The sequence below is a fragment of the Astyanax mexicanus genome, chromosome 11, assembly GCF_023375975.1.
Source record: "Astyanax mexicanus isolate ESR-SI-001 chromosome 11, AstMex3_surface, whole genome shotgun sequence".
Taxonomy (NCBI): domain Eukaryota; kingdom Metazoa; phylum Chordata; class Actinopteri; order Characiformes; family Acestrorhamphidae; genus Astyanax; species Astyanax mexicanus.
The window spans coordinates 17,675,001-17,695,393 of NC_064418.1; the positions used below are offsets into that span (position 1 = coordinate 17,675,001).

Consider the following 20,393-nt stretch of genomic DNA (forward strand, 5'->3'; position numbering starts at 1 on the left):
TATTTCCACTTGACCTCCTTTAGGCCCTATCTAAAGATGTTTTTACCTTTAACCTCTCAGTTTCCACTGTGAGGAACAAAGTAATGAAATGGAAGATCACAGGGACAGTTCTTGAAGTGGCAGGCCAAGAAAAATATCAGAAAGGCAGAGAAGAAGAATGGTGAGAACAGTCAAGGACAATCCACAGACCACCTCCAAAGAGCTGCAGCATCATCTTGCTGCAGATGGTGTCACTGTGCATCGGTCAACAATACAGCGCACTTTACACAAGGAGAAGCTGTATGGGAGAGTGATATGAAAGAAGCCATTTCTGCAAGCACGCCACAGAGTGTGCTTTTCCATACCTCAGGGTATATGTTTGTGGCGTGCAGCTCGAAAAAAGGGGTGACTGACTTAACACATGTCAGAGGAGGCCTGTGCTCTTCCGCATCCTCCAAGAGTCGCAGGTGCCACCGGTGATGGGGATGCACAAAGGGTTGGGACAATTGGATAACCAAATTGGGAGAAAATGGGGAAAAATCAGAAATAAAAAAAAGAAAAAGGATGACATCTAATGCATGCTTTTAGTCAGTTTCATTTTCAGGAGAAGTTTGCTTACTCCTTAAAATGTAATTTAAACTTTTCCAGTACCAACTGCTTATACATCTAAAAGTCTGTGCACCTATTTTTAAAATTATTTTCTAAAAGATCACGTTTCAGTGCGTTTCAATTTATTTTTGTTATTGCAAAATTTTACTAAAATCATTTCAGCCTAAAATGAAACTGCCTGGAACTATATTAATTTATCTCCATGTAAAAAACAGTATCACCCATCACTCTACAGGTCTCTTTATGAAATTAAAGCCTGTGTTGGAAAGAAACTCTGTTATATTAACGATTAGCTCAATGTGAAAATCCAGCTCAATATATAGAACACTGTTATAGGGCACAGTTCATCAGGATGGTGAATGATTTTACACAAGTCGTTATGCTCATCATTGTGTTACAGCGGTTTCTTTAGAAACCTTTAAAACAAACGATGCTATGAACTATGGGTACTGCTTGTCTGATAGGGCACATAGGCTGTAACCCAAATGGCTTCTTTTTACGGTTTAGAGCACTGTTGTGTATGTTGTCTGGTCCAAGTTGTAAATGGAATTGTAAAAGTGGCAGTATAAACTCCCACAATGCATCATAATTTATAGGAAAAATATTATAGTAGCATTCTCAATGATCTGAACGTAGACCAAATTGCATGTTGAGTCTTGCTGCTAAGAAACAGACAGCAAAATAAACTGGAGCCAACAATGGTGCCAGATTGTTGCATTGGTGTCCAGGTAAAACGTGTTTCCAGTACTCCAAAATGGAAAGAAAACCTTCCAAAAACAAAACGGCCGATGTTTAGCATATCAGCAGGTATCACTTTATTTGGATGGTCCGTTATAGATGCCTCTTAAATCAATAACAGCACAATATTCATCTGCATTTTTACTGCTATAAACACTGCTATCGTTCTGAAATGACAGATACCTGAAACAGTGCTGTGGCTGTGACTCTGGGAATGGACCTTTTCTCTCTTCCCCCCCCCCCCCCCCCCCCCCCCAAAATTTGTCTGATTTGTTCATACAGGTAATGGCAGTGGGCAGCATGCAGGGGGGGCAGGGGCTGTAGGTGGAGTAAGGGGCTGTGTCTCAAAAACTGTGCCTGTTTTAACCCTTGTGCCCTGTAGGCTCTCACCCTATAGCGGTGCATGTTGCATGTAACAGAGAGTACAGTTTGAGGAGATAGCAGGGTGTGATTTGGGATGGGGCCTGTAGGCTCTTGGGCTGTAGCGGTGCATGTTGCTGATGTAACAGAGAGTACAGTTTGAGGAGATAGCAGGGTGTGATTTGGGATGGGGCCTGTAGGCTCTTGGGTTGGGCTGTAGCGCTGCATGTTGCTGATGTAACAGAGAGTACAGTTTGAGGAGATAGCAGGGTGTGATTTGGGACGGGGCCTATAGGCTCTCACCCTATAGCGGTGCATGTTGCTGATGTAACAGAGAATACAGTTTGAAGAGACAGCAGGGTGTGATTTGGGATGGGGCCTGTAGGCTCTTGGGCTGTAGCGCTGCATGTTGCTGATGTAACAGAGAATACAGTTTGAAGAGACAGCAGGGTGTGATTTGGGACGGGGCCTGTAGGCTCTTGGGCTGTAGCGCTGCATGTTGCTGATGTAACAGAGAATACAGTTGGAAGAGACAGCAGGGTGTGATTTGGGATGGGGCCTGTAGGCTCTTGGGCTGTAGCGCTGCATGTTGCTGATGTAACAGAGAGTACAGTTTGAGGAGACAGCAGGGTGTGATTTGGGACGGGGCCTGTAGGCTCTCACCCTATAGCGCTGCATGTTGCTGTGTATTGGGCAATATCTGTGTATTGGGCAATAGTCAGGACTGCTTAGGACCCGGGGGAGACTTTTTATTTACTTTTCTCAGCGTATCTCTCCACAATCATGCGACAACCAATCAGATTTTTTTACTTAATTTTCTCAAGAGTAAATCAGCGCTTTGATGGCACACGCTAAAGATTTAAGGGATAATTAAATAAAACTTTCTCAGCTGCATGATCATGGCAAGTGAACGCGAAACAGAGAAAAGAAAATTTGAAGAGGCGGCGTCATCTTATAAATCCGCTTTTTGGGACTATTTTGGCTTCAGTGTTGAGTTTGATTAACAAGGCAAAAACAGACAGCATACAAAGCGTAGTGTGATATCAGTTGCCTGTTTTTGATTAATGGTAAGAATAAGTGTTCCTTTTTTGTAATAGTTATTGTGATTTGAATTAATCTGTGCCTTTTTTCTGTATATTATATTGGATGCAAGTGTTGATTTGAAATAGAAAGGGCTAAAAGCGTACTACATGTTGGAGCTAGATAATATTAAAATATCGAAATCGAACCGAAACCATGGCCCAAGAACCATGATACGAACAGAACCGTGGCCACACTGTACTATTGCATCCCTAGTTTGGAGCTCATTCTGAAACGTTCAGGGCTATAACCCCGGAAGCACAGGGCAGGCGAAGCCCCTGCCAGAGACCAACCACTGCATAGAGGAATAATATTTAAGTGCAGCTTCTCTGGGTGTATTTCACATCCTCCTGACTGTTCGTTTGATTATGTGCTGTTTGTTCTTCCCACTTCTCAAAGTATACCCAGTCCCCCTCGGTTATTAGCATCACTGATTGCGTAATCATCATTCTTCTGGTTTGGCATTACTGTTCTGCAGCTGTGCAGGTTGTTTTTCTGCATTGTGCAGTGTGTGGTGCCTCTTTTCCCTCTACGCTCTGCAGAGACAAAAGACAACAATTGTCACATAGGTTCGGCTGGCAATCGCCCGTTCCCATTTGACGCGTTCGCGAGCGCTGTTTAATTGACGGCAGATTCCGCCCTTTTAACCGTCTTCGCTCTTTGTGTCTGAGCTTTGTTCACATCCTTTCTTTCTGAGGAGTTTAGTTCTTATTTCAGGCTTCAAAAGATTCAGACCCCCTCCCCAACTCTTTTTTTTTACGTTTTGTCTTCTTTCTTCTTTGTGTTTACTTTCCTACAGTGCATCTCTCCATTCAGGCTTTGAAGTCGGAAAACCGAAGCCCTTGTTTGGTACCCACCCTCTGCGTACACACACACTCTCGCTCCCAACACACACAGCGCTCTCATTTGTCTACGGAGGCTGGCTGTCAGGTGTTTGGGTAACCACCACCAGGGCCTTCTGTCTTTTTCTGCCCTATTTCACCGCCTTTCATGTGGCTTTTTTTCCCCATCCCCCGTTCCCCTTGTCTCTCATCTCGGCGTGTTTATTTTTTCAGCTTGTCTGTTTTTCCTTCTTCAAATGGGGGAAATTGTTTATGCCATGCTCTCCCAAGCATGTCGAACATCCAGGCCCTGCCATGCACTGGGACACACTCACAAACTTCCCCCAGACTGCTACCTATTCTGTGTTCTTTTCTGAGGTGAGCTGAAGGGGAGCATTTAGGACATTATTCAGCTCCTTTTGTTCATTTAAAGTTTTAACCTTTAATCTCATGGGGAAGAAATGTGTAGGGTATGTAGGAATTGGTATGAAACCACTTTGCGCAACAAAACACAGCAGTACATTAAGATTAAGATACAGTCATATAAGAATATTTAAGGCACCCTTATGTAAACCTGTACATAATCCATCTTAAGCACACCACGACATATAAGAGAATGCTGGCCGTTACAGGATTGTAGAACATTGGTGAAAGATATAATGTACCTAAATAAATGACAAATAAAAATTAATCCCTTTATACAATGGCTAAAAAATGCAATTTTCTCCCATTTCGAGGGTCCCTCTGTTCAGCTTAGAATGTCTTTTTAAAAACACATTGTAGCCTGGTGGTTAATGGCTCATATGAAAGTAGATACTTGGGCTCCAAAAATAGACCCATTGGATCTATATTTATACCAGTATTTGGTCAATTAAACAAAAAAAAATAAAAATTGCCTATTGTTTTCCCACACAAATCATCATATCTTAAAAATACATAATGGTATCAAACTAATTCTTTTTTCACAGGTGCACTAACTACTTGCCCATGAGCGGCCAACATTTTATTGAGCTACCTATAATCATTTGAGTTTTATTAAAGATTAACCAAAGAGTGCCAAAAAGTACAAGTAACACACAACATGCACAAGTAACACACAAACAAACCTGTCAGATTTAAGTAGTTAAATTGCACATTGCCCTTGTAAACCACAAAAATATTGCACTAATAAAATATTGCAAATGTTGAAATGTAAAATATTGCATAATCGCATGTTATATATTGTGCTATTTAGTGCTCACGCTGTGGTGGGGGAAAAACTATTTTTAAGAAGATTTTTTCTGGTTTTGGTAGTTCTGTACAATTTGCCTTACAGTAACAGCTCAAATAGAAGTGTCCAGGGCTTTTTGAAGGCAACAGGAAATGTGTAAGTGCTCCAGGGTGGGTAGAGAGCACCTAATGACTTTTTCTGCTGAGCTGCAGGAGCTCCCTACAGATATTAAAGGACCGCAACTTTATCATGAAGTAGGGCTTGATCTACCCCTTCCTACACAGAGTTTCTTGTCATCCAGCTGCAGACTGAGGTACATGTAGGTCCTGACCTTCTCCACATCAACCCCTTCAGTGGAGAGAGTCTGTGGGGGGTAGCCCAGACCTGTAGAATCCCACCACCATGTCATTGGTCTTAGATGTTATCAGCTGCAGTTGGTTCAGTCAGCACCAATCAAACAAAATCATCCACCTGTATTCTTGTACTCCTCCTCCTGTTCTGTCCTGGAGTTTATGGTATCTGTTCTTTCTCCATCTATCTTAAAATATATTAATCTGGGGAGAAATGCAGGAATGGACTGTAAGAGTTTAGCGCTCCAGTTGTTTCCACAGGTGTGTCACATTTTAGCATAATGCTAAAACTCAATGAGTTAATTTTGGAAGTATAACACAGGCATGATTAAAGTTGTATCACTATAAAAGTGAGCAGAACTGACTCTGCATGATTTTAAGACTTTAAAAGCTGTTCTTGTACCCCAAAGAGAATGGTAAGAAAATACCATGAAAAATAAAAAAACGCTTACATGAGAAAACCTCTAAATGTATGACTGTTGTTTACAGGTGGAGTTGTGCAGTAAGAAGCTGGACCGGGCGGAGCAGCTGATTGGTGGTCTGGGGGGAGAGAAGACACGCTGGAGTGAAACTGCACTGAACCTGGGAGAGCTCTACAACAACCTGACCGGAGATATCCTCATCTCAGCCGCTATAGTGGCCTACCTCGGAGCTTTCACTTCCAGTTACAGACAGGTATATACAGACAGGCAAACAGACAGGGAACTATTTTAGTGATCTACACAAACAAACACACTGGTGTTACACCGGCTGAAACTATGTCCCAGTGATCACAAGTTCAAATCCTGGATTATACTGCTTCACTGTCATCAGCGGCCGGAGTCCGAGCGAGGGCCATTGGCTTTGCTCTCTCTAAGCGGGTAGCATTGCAGTGTGATGCTGGTCGGCACAGGCATCTGTTAGCTAATGTATCAGAGCTGTGGATCTGGCTCTTTCCTGCAAGTGCACTGTGATGCTGCCTAGTGTTGCTGCATTGCGTTAGCTACTACCTAAATGCATATATGTTTCTTTATAACTTTTAAATGTTTAATTTTAATCTACAATATAGTAAATAATACAAATTAAGTACAACTATTAATGAAAATATGTGTCCAAACTTTTAACTGGTACTGTATATTGGAGAAGGCATGTGCTAGTCTTCACCCTGCCAGTAATGGGAGTGGTGGTCGGTTAACTGGTTCAGCTAAATTAGCAAATATAATAAATTAATAAATAAGAAAAAATGAACATAATCCTTTCATCAAAAACAATTCTGTACAATTTTTTCACAAAATTTCAGTGGATATATTGGGTGAGATTTTGTTTTATAGGCGTTTGAAGAAGGTTTGAGGAACATGGTGTATGTTTGTGTCATGGTAATTGACACAATTGTTACCATTGATTTTGCACATAAGTAAATTTCAAATAAATAATCATTGTAAAGCAAAGTAGTATATTTTTTAAATGCGCCAGTATATGTTTCAGTCAGGTGACTCCAGTTTCTATTGAGCACCACTGTAAAGAAATGCAAATCTACAAGTTTTTAGTCAATGATCGATTTCACACCAAACCCCATTCTTACTAACTTTAGTAATGGCAGAAACGTGAAGATAAAACAAATTAATTTGCTTTATTATTCATTTTTGGTATTTATTTGGTATAAGAACAAGTTACAGTGAACAAACTAATAAAACACTTTGTTTACTTCTTTAAAATAAAAAGGAATTAATTAAATCAATAGAGTTTGACAAATTAGCCTTTAATCAATCTATTAAGAGATACTGTGCCTAAAATGTGCAAGAATATGATGAAATTTTATGGGTCAGAATTTGGCTTTTTGGCCCCGTCGCAGCCTGCCACCTGTTCCTTATGAAAGTGGTGCTTGAGCCAAACGCTGTTCCTCCCAGCTCTCCAGAAAAGTGCAAATGAGCCACTTATTTGGCGTCATGGTCAACTCCTGCCATCCAGTTTCTACAACATTAAAGCCAATTATTTTACATCTAATTTAGTGTAAAAGGAGAAGAAGCCCTGAGGTTCCAATTAAATCCAAAGACTGTGCCAAGCTCACCCGTATTCAGCGAAAGTTCTGCAGTAGTAAAGTGGAGGAGTCAGTTCCTGCAGTAGGAGAGCTGCAGCACTTGGTAAACATCTTCTAGTTGTTTTGATCAGTGGCCTGACCTGCTGTGAATTAGCGAGAGAGGAAATGAATCACACCAACCCTCACACACAAACGCTGCATTACGCAAGAGTCTGGGCATCCTGGTCAAATTACACGTGAAAATAAGTTTCCTCTACTGAGACACACTTCTGAGAATTGTAAAGCGCTATTACTATTTGTTTAAAACTTTTCACAAACTAATAGCAAAAGAAAGAGAAAAAATACTGTGGCACATTTTCATCCAGTATGTCAGAATAATGACCAAGGTATTGTGCTCTAAATATTTTTACACACACAAAAACTCACTCACCCATGTACACTATTTAAGCGGGTCATTCTTAGCACTGCAGTGATTAGCACTGATTAGCATGGTGGTGGTGTATGAGGTGTTAGTGTGTGTTGCAATGGTACAGTGAGTGGATCAGATACAGCAGTGCTGCTGGAGTTTTAAACACCTCAGTGTCACTGCTGGACTGCTGGAATTGTGCACCAACAACCAGAAACATACAGCCAACAACAGTGTACTCTGGCAAGCGTCCTCTGGCCAGCATCCTGTTGGCGGTGTCCTGTAACTACCAAGAAAGGACTACAGGATGAACACAAACAGATGTGCAGCAACAGATTCAGAGCTTCTGTCTCTGACTTTACTACAAGGTGAAGCAGCTAGATAGGAACGTGAAGGACAGAGAGTGGATGCAGTGTTTAAAAACTCCAGCAGCACTGCTGTATCTGATCCATTTATACAAACCAGCACATCACACACTAAAACCTCATACAAAGAGTCGTTTCAAGGCATTTTGGGGGCTCCAAGCAAAATGTACCCCACCGCATGCCATACCAAAAATGTGCACAGTAACTATTAGTTACTATTAGTTATATTTTTTCTGACATTTATAAGAATTTTTATATTTATGTTTAGAACTTGTAGGTTAACATAGCAGATATATGCATTCTGCTGTTTGAGATTTAAACAAATGCACCCGATTATTAGAGAACTACAGAGCCTTCTATATGATCAGTGGAGCTGGGGAAAAAAAAAACAAGTCCTAATGTTATGGTTGATCAGTGTTTATCTATATTTATGATATATTGCTCAGCCCTCTCTGTTACTATCTTTATTAGGGCTCCATTGGACCATGTATTATTGTAGTATATTATGTTCCTGCCATTATATTGCTTGTTTTCTACACAGGGAGTGGAAAAGAGAGAAACATACACACACACACACACACACACACACACGCATGCGAAATGCATCCACATGTTTGTTTGGCAACAAATCATGAATGTGACACCTCGCTGTCTGCTCCTCCATTTCATTTCCTCCTCGTCTGTTTGTGGGACGTGACCGCAGCGCAGCGGCCTGCGCGTTTCTAAATATTTAACCTAATCGTTTTTTATGAGCCGCGCATGCAGCTATATTAAAATGCCTTTGCCCTCCCTCCGCTGATATTATTGGCACGCACGCCTCCCCTCAGTTGTCTATTTTTATCAGCCAACTGCCATGAAAAATGAATGAACCCAGGGAAAATATTTGGAGCATGCTGGGAGATAATGTTGCGGAGTTGAAGCGGTGGTTCCGAGGAGACGCCACTGTTTCAACTTCATCATTTTCTCCCCTGAGAAAGTAATATCTTTTACTGCAGAGGGTCCTCCTTTAACAGTCACTGCAGACACTCACGGAACGCAGCGTACCTCTTGCATATGTACAAAGACTTTATTTCATAAAGCACCAAAATAAAACCAGCTAAATGTCTCAATTTCAGCTGTGCTGAAGCACCAGCATCTGTATTTGTCAAAAGTCTGGGGTTTTGGTAAAAATATTGGTTTCTGTGAATAGCTAATCAGTGTTTTCAATCCTAATTTCTACCACTTTAATTCTTTGTTTGGCCTCATCGTTTCTCTTATCATTTTTTTTTTTTCAATTCATCATTTATGCACACTGTTGTCCGGATGAAACTCTCTTAGCTCATTTAGTATTTCCTCCAGGCTGGCTGGTCCGGATCTTGTGCTTGCTTTCTCCAGCTCATAGTCTTTTGTTGTGTTTCTTCTTTGTTTTCCCCTTATTTTCATCAAAGCCCCATCCATATCTTATTTATAAAAATAAAAAATGGTAAAAAATAAAGATAAAACTTGATATAAACACAGCTTTCTTTCTGACTCAAAAATTATTGTTGCTCATATGTTTGTTAAAACCTTTTTAAATGTTCTGGTGATCAAAAGTCATCACTGATTGGCCAGCATATACCCTTCTACTACTGAACCCCTACAATCATGATTTGCTGAGATCAGATGATGTACTGTACTGTAAGTGTTATATCTTGCTGTAAATCTAAGCTGTGTGTGTGTGTGTGTGTGTGTGTGTGTGTGTGTGTGTGTGTGTGTGTGTGTGTGTGTGATGGATACAGATTGCTAAAGATGAGTGGATTGAGCTTTGTAAGGCCAGGAAGATCCCCTGCTCTAAGAACGTGTCTCTGATGAACACTCTGGGTGAGCCTGTGAAGATCCGGAGCTGGAATATAGCGGGGCTTCCCTCCGACAGCTTCTCCATCGACAACGCCATCATTATCTCGTAAGTGCCTCTTTCTCCAGTTACAAAATATCAGATATATCAGATTACACGTGTCGGAAAAAAATCTTGGCTGAAAGTATTAGCACCCCTGGAATTGTTCCAGAAAATAAGGTGTTTATCCCAGAAAATTATTGCAATTATACATTTGTTTTGTTAAACACATTTATTTCCTTTGTATGTACACCTCTGGAAAAAAATAAGAGACCACTTAAAAATTATGAGTTTCTTTAATTTTACCAAATTGAAAACCTCTGGAATATAATCACGAGGAAGATGAATAATCACAAGCCATCAAACCAAACTGAACTGCTTGAATTTTTGTACCAGGAGTAAAGGCATAAAGTTATCCAAAAGCAGTGTGTAAGACTGGTGGAGGAGAACATGCCAAGATGCATGAAAACTGTAATTAAAAACCAGGGTTTTTTCACCAAATATTGATTTCTGAACTCTTAAAACTTTATGAATATGAACTTGTTTTCTTTGCATTATTTGAGGTCAGAAAGCTCTGCATCTTTTTGTTAGTTCAACCATTTCTCATTTTCTACAAATAAATGCTCTAAATGACAATAGTATTTTTATTTGTAATTTCTGAGAAATGTTGTCTGTAGTTTATAGAATAAAACAACAATGTTCATTTTACTCAAACATATACCTATAAATACTAAAATCAGATAAACTGAATTAGAAACTGAATTGTTCTCTTATTTTCTTTTCAGAGCTGTAAAATAAAAGTGAGGAAAAAAGCCAAAATGGTATAATGTCACAAAAAATTATTGGACGCTCTAAAAAGTATTGCACACCCTTTGGAGGAAAAGAAAACTAAAATCAATCACTTTCTTATAACTAAAAACCTTACACCTCTCTTTTCTTACATTTTTGGACCACTTGCAAACTGCTTTAATGTAGCTTTCTGACACTGGGCCCTACATTGCGACCCAAAAGCGTTTGGTAATTTTGAGATTTCATGATACATATGCACACAGTCATCAAGGACAACCCCACAAATGTTTGAACCACCATATTTGACTGTAGGTACTGTGTTCTTTATCTTTGTAGGCTTCATTCCATTTTAGGTAAACAGTAGAATGTAAATGTGCTTTACCAAAAAGCTCTATCTTCGTCTCATCTGTCCACAAGACATTTACCCCAAAATATTTAGGCTTACTCATGTACCTTTTGGCAAACTGCAATCTAGCTTTTATATGTCCGTGGGTCAGCAGTGGGGTTCTTCTTGGTCTCCTGACAGAGACTGCAGCACAGCTTGAATTTATTTTGCTTATCCACCATCCAGATTATCCTGCATTGCAACATTTAAGCGATTTTTCTCTTCATCCATTGTCCAAGGAGGTTAGCTACAGTGCCGTGGGTTATAAACTACTTGATTATGTCGCTTACCTTGGACAAAGTAACATCAAGATGTCTAGAGATGGACTTGAGATGACACAATGCTAAGATTGAGTCAACTTCTATCCTTTTTATCTGGTTTTAGGTGTGTTTTTTAAATTGCCCACACCTGTTACTCACCTGATACAGGTGAATTTAATCAAACATTACATGCTTGAAAGGTGCCAACAATTTTGTCTGACCTGTTTTTGATGTTTTGTGTGACATTATATAAATTTTGGATTTTTTTAGTTTGTTTTTTTGTGCTGTTTCAATACAGGGGAAATCGGCAGCAGTATAAAAAAAATTGTAATTGCAATACTTTTCTTAAGAAAAAAAAAATAAGTTTTAGTGAAAAATTAAGTGATGACGAGGGTATGAATGAAGAAGGGATGTGAATTGATTAGGCCTTCTTAAATCAGAATGTGGGACAGAATGGTGAAGTTTGATGACATCAACTTCAAAAAGTAAAAAAAAACCCAAAGAATTTAACGTAGAGTAGAATATAAGAAATGGTCATCAGCATTAATTCATAAGACACAAAGGTGCCGCAGCAAGACGTAGCAGTTATGCAAGTTTCTAATTTTTGTGGGTTTAGGATCATTTTTTCAGAAATATCTCGTGGTAAAAATGGTTGAAAGGCAGGAGTGGTCTAAAAGCGTAGCCTGCTGGAGCTGGCGTAGCTGGAGGCTCAGTGACTCAGTTTAAGCTTTTTGTGTTTTAGTGAATCTCAGAGTTCAGTTTCTCTCGCTTTTAACCTGAAAGAGGAGCGTGAAGATCACAAAAACCAGAACGCTGTCTTTGTGGCCTTTGTGGCAGTGCTTAGCTGAGCAGGGCTTTGAGGATTCTGCCGAGTCTCGAAATACTTTCACACTGAAGGCGATACGCAGCATCTGCTTTTGAATTCATTGTGCCAGCTCAAAAAAAAAAAAAACACAGCTTTGATGAATATGGCAACTCTCAATTACTGAGTCAGACTTTGCCGTCACTGATGCAGAAACAGAAACACGTTTTTTGAGTCATTTTTTAACTTAAGGAAGCTCAGTGACACCGCTAATAGTGGGCTCATGTTTACCCAGTCAGGAAGGCTGGAAGTTGAGTCATTCAGCCGAGCCCAAAACCTCTTTTATGACAAATTCTGCAGCAATATGACACACTTCCTTCCACAGTACACAGAAAGGCTGTATTAAAAAAAAATCAAATTTATTACAAAATAAGCACCGTATAACCAAAAAACATGTCCAGTTCTGTAGCATCTACCACAGCTGCACAATATATCACTTCAGCATTATCATCTCAATGTGTGCATTTGCTCTGGTCACATTGCAGGGTATGCAGTCTCACATGAGGCGCATGCTACAACATACTTCATACAAAAAAAAACTAGTCTTTTTTGATGACATATCTACATATCTAGGCTTGTCATGATAACTGTTTATAATTCTTGTGCTAAACGGTGTTATTTAATAAACTTGTGCCAGTAATATAATAGTGATATAATAGTAAAATAATTCAATCACACCCCTTTAAAGAGCAATTAACTCATCATTAAGAAAGCTCAGTCATTGGAATTGGACTATAATTTATTCAACATTAATAAAACAACATTTTGTATATAAAACCACTGTGTTTTACCACGTCCACATGTCAGCTTAATTATGTTAATAGGGTCTCTTCACTTTTATAAAACTCGACAGATTGATAAGAAAGGAACCCCTTTTTTAAATATTTAATTATATGTGTATACAGACATACAGCTCTGGAAAAATATAAGAGGCCGCTTCAGTTTCTGAATCAGTTTCTCTGATTTTGCTATTTATAGGTATATGTTTAAGTAAAATGAACAATTTTGTTTTATTCTATAAACTACAAAAAAACTTTCTCCTAAATTCAAAATAAAAGTGTTGTTATTTAGAGCCTTTATTTGCAGAAAATGAGAAATAGTATTAGGTGGAATAACCCTGGTTTTTAATCACAGTTTTCATGCATCTTGGCATGTTCTCCTCCACCAGTCTTACACACTGCTTTTGGATAACTTTATGCCTTTACTCCTGGTGCAAAAATCCAAGCAGTTTAGTTTGGTTTGATGGCTTGTGATCATCCATCTTCCTCTTGATTATATTCCAGAGGTTTTCAATTTACTAAAATCAAAGAAACTCAACATTTTTAAGTGGTCTCCTGTTTTTTTCCAGAGCTGTGTATTGTTTGTGTTCCTTGACAGTTTTCTATGTTTTTTTTTTGGTACATATCAATGTAAGAATGATGTTACATCAAATGAAATTAAATATAAGGTATTTAAAGGATCATATAGCCCTAGTTTGGTCATTGATGATTGAAGAAATCCTGTGCAGCCCAGATGTCTATACAATTGAAGTAGCCGACAGAGAAATATTGGATACAGTTTAGCTAGGCTTTATTAATTTAACTGGAGTTATCTCACCAAATGTTCTTGCTGTGTTCAAGAAAGTAGTGTTGGACAGTAATGAAGTACAATAACAGATCAGAAAAGGTTGGGATACGGAAAATAAAGGTTTTAATTTAATTTGATTGTAGAAGATGAAGATATTTCATGATTAATCTACTTAGCTTAAGTAATATACATCATTTCTACTCAGCTTTATTAATATACATCAACTCCAGCATTTTAGGCCTACAACACTTTCTGAAAAAAAAAACTCTTTGTAATGGTGCTATTGCTTCTCACTTAAAATATGTTTTGTTAGTGAAGATAACGAAGAATGAAGTGGGTCAGGTGTAGTTTTTTTTTCTGTCTCCTTCCTGTAAACACGTCTTAAGATGACTGTAACTGACTTTTATCAGTACGGTGTTGTGATCAAGTTTACATGTTAAATTTTTGCTTACATTCTCTTTTGAGGACAGGTCAGGACTACAGGCAGGCTAGTCCAATAGCCATATCATTGTTTTCCACTGCCATGACTTCATGATGAGTAAAGATGCATATTCAAGCAAATGTTTCATTGTTAATTTTATTGTATATTTTATTTGTTAAAAAAATCCAATACTAATGTAATTCCAATGTTATTTTCACTCCCCAACCAATATACTGTATTACACACTGTATCCAGTGCTGATAATTTTATGAGCTGTATTATTATTGACCCTTACGTCCAGCGTTATTTAATTTAAATCTAATCTAAACATTTGTTAGACGTTATTAAGGCCTATACTAATTATTCCACTATTATTGTGCCTCCTCATCTGATATGCTACTGTTCAGCTACTGTATCTAGCACTTCTTACTAATGAGCTATGGTAATCATGACCTTACACTTTGCATTCCTGCTTCTGTATGAACACCAGTGCTCTTTAATTTAATGATCAGTTGAGTCAGTGGAGATTTAATGAGTCAGGTACATTCAGCCTGATTCTTCAGTTAACTTGGGAAAATCACTGTTCAGTCTGAAGAATGAAGTAATGCAGCAGTAAAAGTGACAGCTGGGATATTCAGAGCAAACTGTGTGTATCCAAGCAGAGGTAGTTTCCTCAGACAGGAGTAAGATTGCAGGGCTTTACGCTCCAATTCAGTACCTGTACCAGGTACGCCCATTTATCTCAGCTTCTTCTCTCTGTGTTTCAGAGGCTGTTTTTAATAAATCTCACACCTATAATAAGGTTAAACATGTAAAAATGTTTTTTACAGAGAAGCAGCATGTATTGGTGATATTTGGTTTGCTCTGGTAAAGCAGTTTCTGTTTGAGGATAGTGTTTGGTGGTGTTTGCTGTTTGTAAAACTGTGCTGCTTTAGCAGCCTCTGTGATGATGCTGGGTAATAAACAGCCATTCTTGGAAATGTGTTATATCACAAAGTTAATAAAGTTACAATTGAGCGTTTTAAATATATTCTTTGGAGGAAATGTATATGCTGAAATGGAAAAGTGCCAGTGAGAAGCGATATTGTTCTTCAGAACAATGTAATAATATTTCTGTCCCCAAAGTAAACGCAATATTGAGAGCTTCTATTGCTCTGTAGGAGTGAGACAGAGCCGTAAATGATCTTTTAAACAAAAGACAGTACTCACAGTACCAGGTTAAAGTTGCTACAAAAAGTCTGGGCACACCTACTTGATTTTAGAGTATTTTTAAAGGCATTGAATTGATGAAATAATAACACATATGGAAAGCTAAGCACTGACTGAAAACATTTATAAATGTTGCATCATCCTCTCCGCACTGATGCAACCCTACTCCACTGGGTTGCTTTTTCAACAGGCTTGAAGATACACATATGCTGGGACCTTGTTGACAACAGAGAACAGCTTGTTCAGTAACAAAAAAAAACAACATACCATATAAAGAGTCAAAGACTACCCTTCTATTTAATCTGAAAGAAAACAGTCATTTTATTCAAATGGTGCATTTTCCAAAGCCGGGAGAAAAGAGAACTAAATTATACAGAAGCTTCAGCAACTGAATCTAAAACCTCAAAGCAGAAAATGTTGGGACAGCATGGAAAAAAAACAAATAAAAGAACATTTTATTTGATTGCAGTTTTGTCTGCTCAACATCCAGTCCTGCATTTTAGCACTATAACCCTTTCTAAAAACAATTAGGACAGTTAAGCTATACACACTTTGTAATGGTGCCATACCTTCTCACAACACTTAAAAGACAATTTAGCAAATAAGATGTCAAGTGATGAAGTGTTTTAGGTTATTTTGTTTCATTCTTTCTTCAAACCTCTCAATGTGTGCAACAGTACGGTGGTCGTCATCGTAGTGCCTTGCATTGCATTATCTCCACACATTCCCTATTGGGGACTGCAGGCAGGACAGTCCAATACCGTATTTTTGTCCTCTATTAGGCACATTTAAAATCCTATTTATTCCCCAAAAATCATCAGCGTGCCTTATAATCTGCTACGCCTTGTGTATGAATTTTATTAGTCAGGTTGTAAGAAGCAGTAAATCCACTCCGCTGAAGTACAGCGTTATACAAGAGTTTCAGTTTAGTTTATTCAGCCCAGCGACTCGAGACTAGAGTAGTTTTAGCATTAGCCACTAACCGCGCTAAACGCTAACTCTTTTGCCATTCAGAGGTTTGTGTTATCAGCCTGTAGCCTACTGCTAACCCCTGCCATCACTTCTGGAGCAGCATTAGCATTACCCGCTACCTGCACTAAACACTAGCTTTTTTGCTATTCAAAGGTGAGTATATTGTATATCGTTTACCATGTTAAAACAAGCTGCATGGGACAAACCTATAGCTAATATGGCCCTGCCTTAACGGAATACTTAGGGTTTCTCAGTGTAGCACTGTCGGGCAACATTAGCTGCTAACTGCAGCTAGCCTTAGTGGAAATCTGTTAATCTAAGCTTACTGTAGATAAACAGCAGTGCTTTATTCACCCAAATAAACTGTTTTCAGCAGAGAAATCTCTGTAGATTAACATTCAGTGCACGTTTGACATGGTTTGACATGGATTTTTTTCTTGCACTTTGTAATCCGGTGTGCCTTATCTATGAAAATAGACTAGAAAATTGATAGTGTGCTTTATAATCCGGTGTGCCTTATAGTGAGAAAAATACAGTACGCATAATCTCTTCAACATCAATGGCTTTATACTGTGTGCAGCATGTGGTTTAACATTGTCTTGTTAAAAGAATTTATGGATTTCCCTGGAAACTATGTGGTTCAAGGCAGCATAGGCTGCTAATTTTCTTTGATTTAATTTGTTTAAAACTGGAGATTTTGCTCACATCTTTGCTTCTCTGAGATGTTTGTGCATACTGCTTCTGTGCCAAATCATAATTATTATCACTTGTTAACAACATCTGTTTAAAATCATCATTAATTATTTTTTTGTACTTTATTACTAGCCTTAAATGTCCTTTGTCCCTGCAGGCCTGAAATCAGGAGTGGATGTACGTTAATAAAATAAGTTGAAACGACTTTTCTGATAGAGGTTGTAGAAACTAAAAAAAACGTTTACAGCATCAAGCCAGAATATGAGCATCATGAATGGTAAACAGCATGTGAATTGTACCGTAATTAAAAACAGCTGTATGATGTCTGTGATTTGAGGACTGTGCCCAATGCTGCATAATAGTTCATTAAACTCCTACATGTGTCCAAACTGGTACTGTATATTATCATCAGGATGTGACATGGCCTATATAAGGATAGGAATTTTTGGTGTAGTTCCTCATATGTTTCTCTAACATTCCTCCTGTGCAGGAACTCCAATCGTTGGCCGCTGATGATCGACCCACAGGGACAGGCTAACAAGTGGGTGAAGAACATGGAGAAGGCCAACAGCCTGCGCATCATTAAACTGAGCGACTCTGACTTTGTGAGAACCCTGGAGAACTGTATTCAGTTTGGAACGCCAGGTGAGTTACTGCACTGCAATTTTTTTTTTTATCAGTGTACAGTTACAGTTCTTATTACATGCTTAGTTTAAAAACATTACAAAATATCTTACTGAAGAAATAGCTAGTAGAATAAGTAGAAAAAAATGACAAAGTGTCCAAGGTTTGCTGATAAAATTTGATAAAAAAAACTCAGCAACTGCTGAGACTTTTGTCATTTTATCTGTAAATCAGGCTGAAATAAAGTACTGTGACAAATATGTTTGCCTGAATTAACATTTAAGAATCTTTTTTATAAAGCATAAATGGATCAAAATAATTTAATAAAATGTCTTTAAATTGTGTTGTTTACGGACCTCCCAGATATCAAAGCTTTTTATAGGGTCATAAGTATAGATAATTTATTAAATGAGAACTTAATATGCAAAACCCATTTTTTACTTTTTTTGGTATTTCCACTCTGATCTTGACCCCTATAAACACTTCAAGCATGAAAAAAAAATCTATCTATATGTTTTCTGTGATGTTGGTATCAGGAATCATGAGCTTGTATGATCCATTTAGATGCTCCCTTTTTGTGATGTCATAATAAGGACACCCTGACACCACCCTTCACCTGTTAACTACCACCAGAGCCCCACCCACTAGATCAGTTGAAGATCCATCATGTTGGTAATTTTGTTAGAGAACCTCGGAGAGTACACAGCAGGATTAGCCAGCAGACTTCATCTGAGGGAGGGATCTCTAACCTTTTTTTTTTAGTTCTTCTTTAGTTCTTTGTCATTTTATTCAAATGGTGCATTTTCCAAAGCTGGGAGAAAAGAGAACTAAATTATACAGAAGCTTCGGCAACTGAATCTAAAACCTCAAAGCAGAACATGTTGTACAGCATGGAAACCACAAATAAAAGAACCTTTCATTTGATTGCAGTTTTGTCTGCTCAACATCCAGTCCTGCATTTTAGCCCTATAACCCTTTCTAAAAACAATTAGGACAGTAAAGCTATACACACTTTGTAATGGTGCCATTCCTTCTCACAACACTTAAAAGACAATTTGGCAAATAAGATGTCAAGTGATGAAGTGTTTTAGGTTATTTTGTTCCATTCTTTCTTCAAACCTCTCATAATGTGTGCAACAGTACGTCATCAACGTAGTGCTTTGCATTTCATAATCTCCACACATTCTCTATTTGGAACTGCAGGCAGGCCAGTCTAACCTTTTTTTTTAGTTCTTTTAAGCATGAACTAGCTTGTTCATGTACCACACTAATATGTGGTAAATATACATCATATACATTGTGTGGCCAGCAACAGCTTATTTGCATAAAAGTGAAAGAGCCCTTAAATGGCTTATTCAGAAAGGGAATGAAACTGGTAAGAATAGAGCAGAGCTGGTGAGATCTCTTTATGTTTATAGAACTTCATGGACATGTTTTGCATAGCTTGTAGACCTGTGTAAAAACAGGTATAATATGTCCCCCTTAATAAAAGGCTTTAGGTGGCCCACAGTCCCCTGTGTGTTAAATAACAAAAAAGGACTAGAAGATTTATTAAGACTAATAAAGTGCAGGATTGATGAAGTTGAGGAGGAAAACGAATGAATTTGTATTCCTTTAACTTCCTTTAGGCTGCAGTGCTTGTTCCAACATTGCATCATTCACAGCTTGTCTGCATTACAGCACCAATTACCCCTCATTGACTTGTAGATTTGGATTCATGATCCTCTTCGGTGAGGAAAAAGGCTTTTGATGAGTTAACCAGGCAAATCTCTGACACCAAGGCAAGTAAACAGGTCTACCCCGGGCTGCAGTACCACACTCCCTCCCCTGGGGTCTCCCTTCACCCACAAAACCAAAAACACAGATCAAAGTAGGAGCCGGAGCTACAGATACCTGTTGAGAGGCGTCAGCTCACGCCTTCACTCCTCAGGGCGACATGGAACGCTCATTTTCCAGATTTCCACACCGCGCCGTTGCCCGCGAGCGCTATCCACTGACTAATTTCGCACATCCTCTCCTCTGGGGCGGCCTGGTACGAGGGTGAGAAACCTAATGCACAAACGAAAGCGCATGCAAATCCATCCTCCGCCGCCTGTCAGGCTGTCCCCGAGAGGGAGGCAGAAGAAAGACGGACGTGGAGAGCTTCGTCTGAATCCTCCCCCGGCATCCCCCAAGTTTTTAGCCCTGAAGATGAGTCGCCATCCTCCAATTCCCACCTCACCGGTGTGCGCCCGATGCCACCCTTTGAGTAAATAGCTGTTGTTATGAATCATGCTTCCCTTTGTCACTTGTTTGGCCGTGTGGGCGGGTAGGTGGGTGTTTTTTGCACACCTTGAGCTTGACTTGGCATCGGGGGATGTGTTTGTGAAAGTGTGTGTGTGAGGGAGACTAAGAGAGAGACTAAAAAAAAATCCAAGGATTCGAGATAACGTACAGCTCACTGTCAAAGCGAACCTTGTGTTAGTCAGTGGGAAGCCAATTTAATAAAGTGTGTGTACATATAATACAAGCAAGAAATTCCTTTAAAGCCCCTGGAAACTCATTTACTCTTATTTATTGAATTTCTTTATATAATACTAAACTTGGGTGTTATGTGAAGCATTGAGCAAAGTTTAAACTGAAAACACAAAGCAGAAATATGATCAAACACTCATCACAAATATCATCACAAGGCACTCTTCACACCTCTCTGAAAACTGTGTGGGTGTGGTGATAGTATTCTAATGATTCTGTGACAGACAGTTGTTCATTACTGGCTACTTACATTACCATAGCAACACACACAACCTTGAGATGGACATTAAGGTCCAGCTAAGGGCTTAGTA

The 20,393-nt window shown here is 38.9% G+C and overlaps 1 protein-coding gene across 2 annotated transcripts in view; it reads left to right on the forward strand.

The window, feature by feature from the left end:
* The window catches only part of dnah7 (dynein, axonemal, heavy chain 7), a 234,257-nt gene that overhangs the window by 144,757 nt on the left and 69,107 nt on the right, over positions 1 to 20,393 (forward strand). For both annotated transcript variants that reach the window (XM_022680457.2, XM_049485303.1), the window contains exons 46-48: positions 5,637 to 5,822; positions 9,693 to 9,856; positions 17,435 to 17,589. In XM_022680457.2, coding sequence (XP_022536178.2) covers positions 5,637 to 5,822; positions 9,693 to 9,856; positions 17,435 to 17,589 — 505 coding nt within the window. The remainder of the gene's footprint in view (positions 1 to 5,636; positions 5,823 to 9,692; positions 9,857 to 17,434; positions 17,590 to 20,393) is intronic.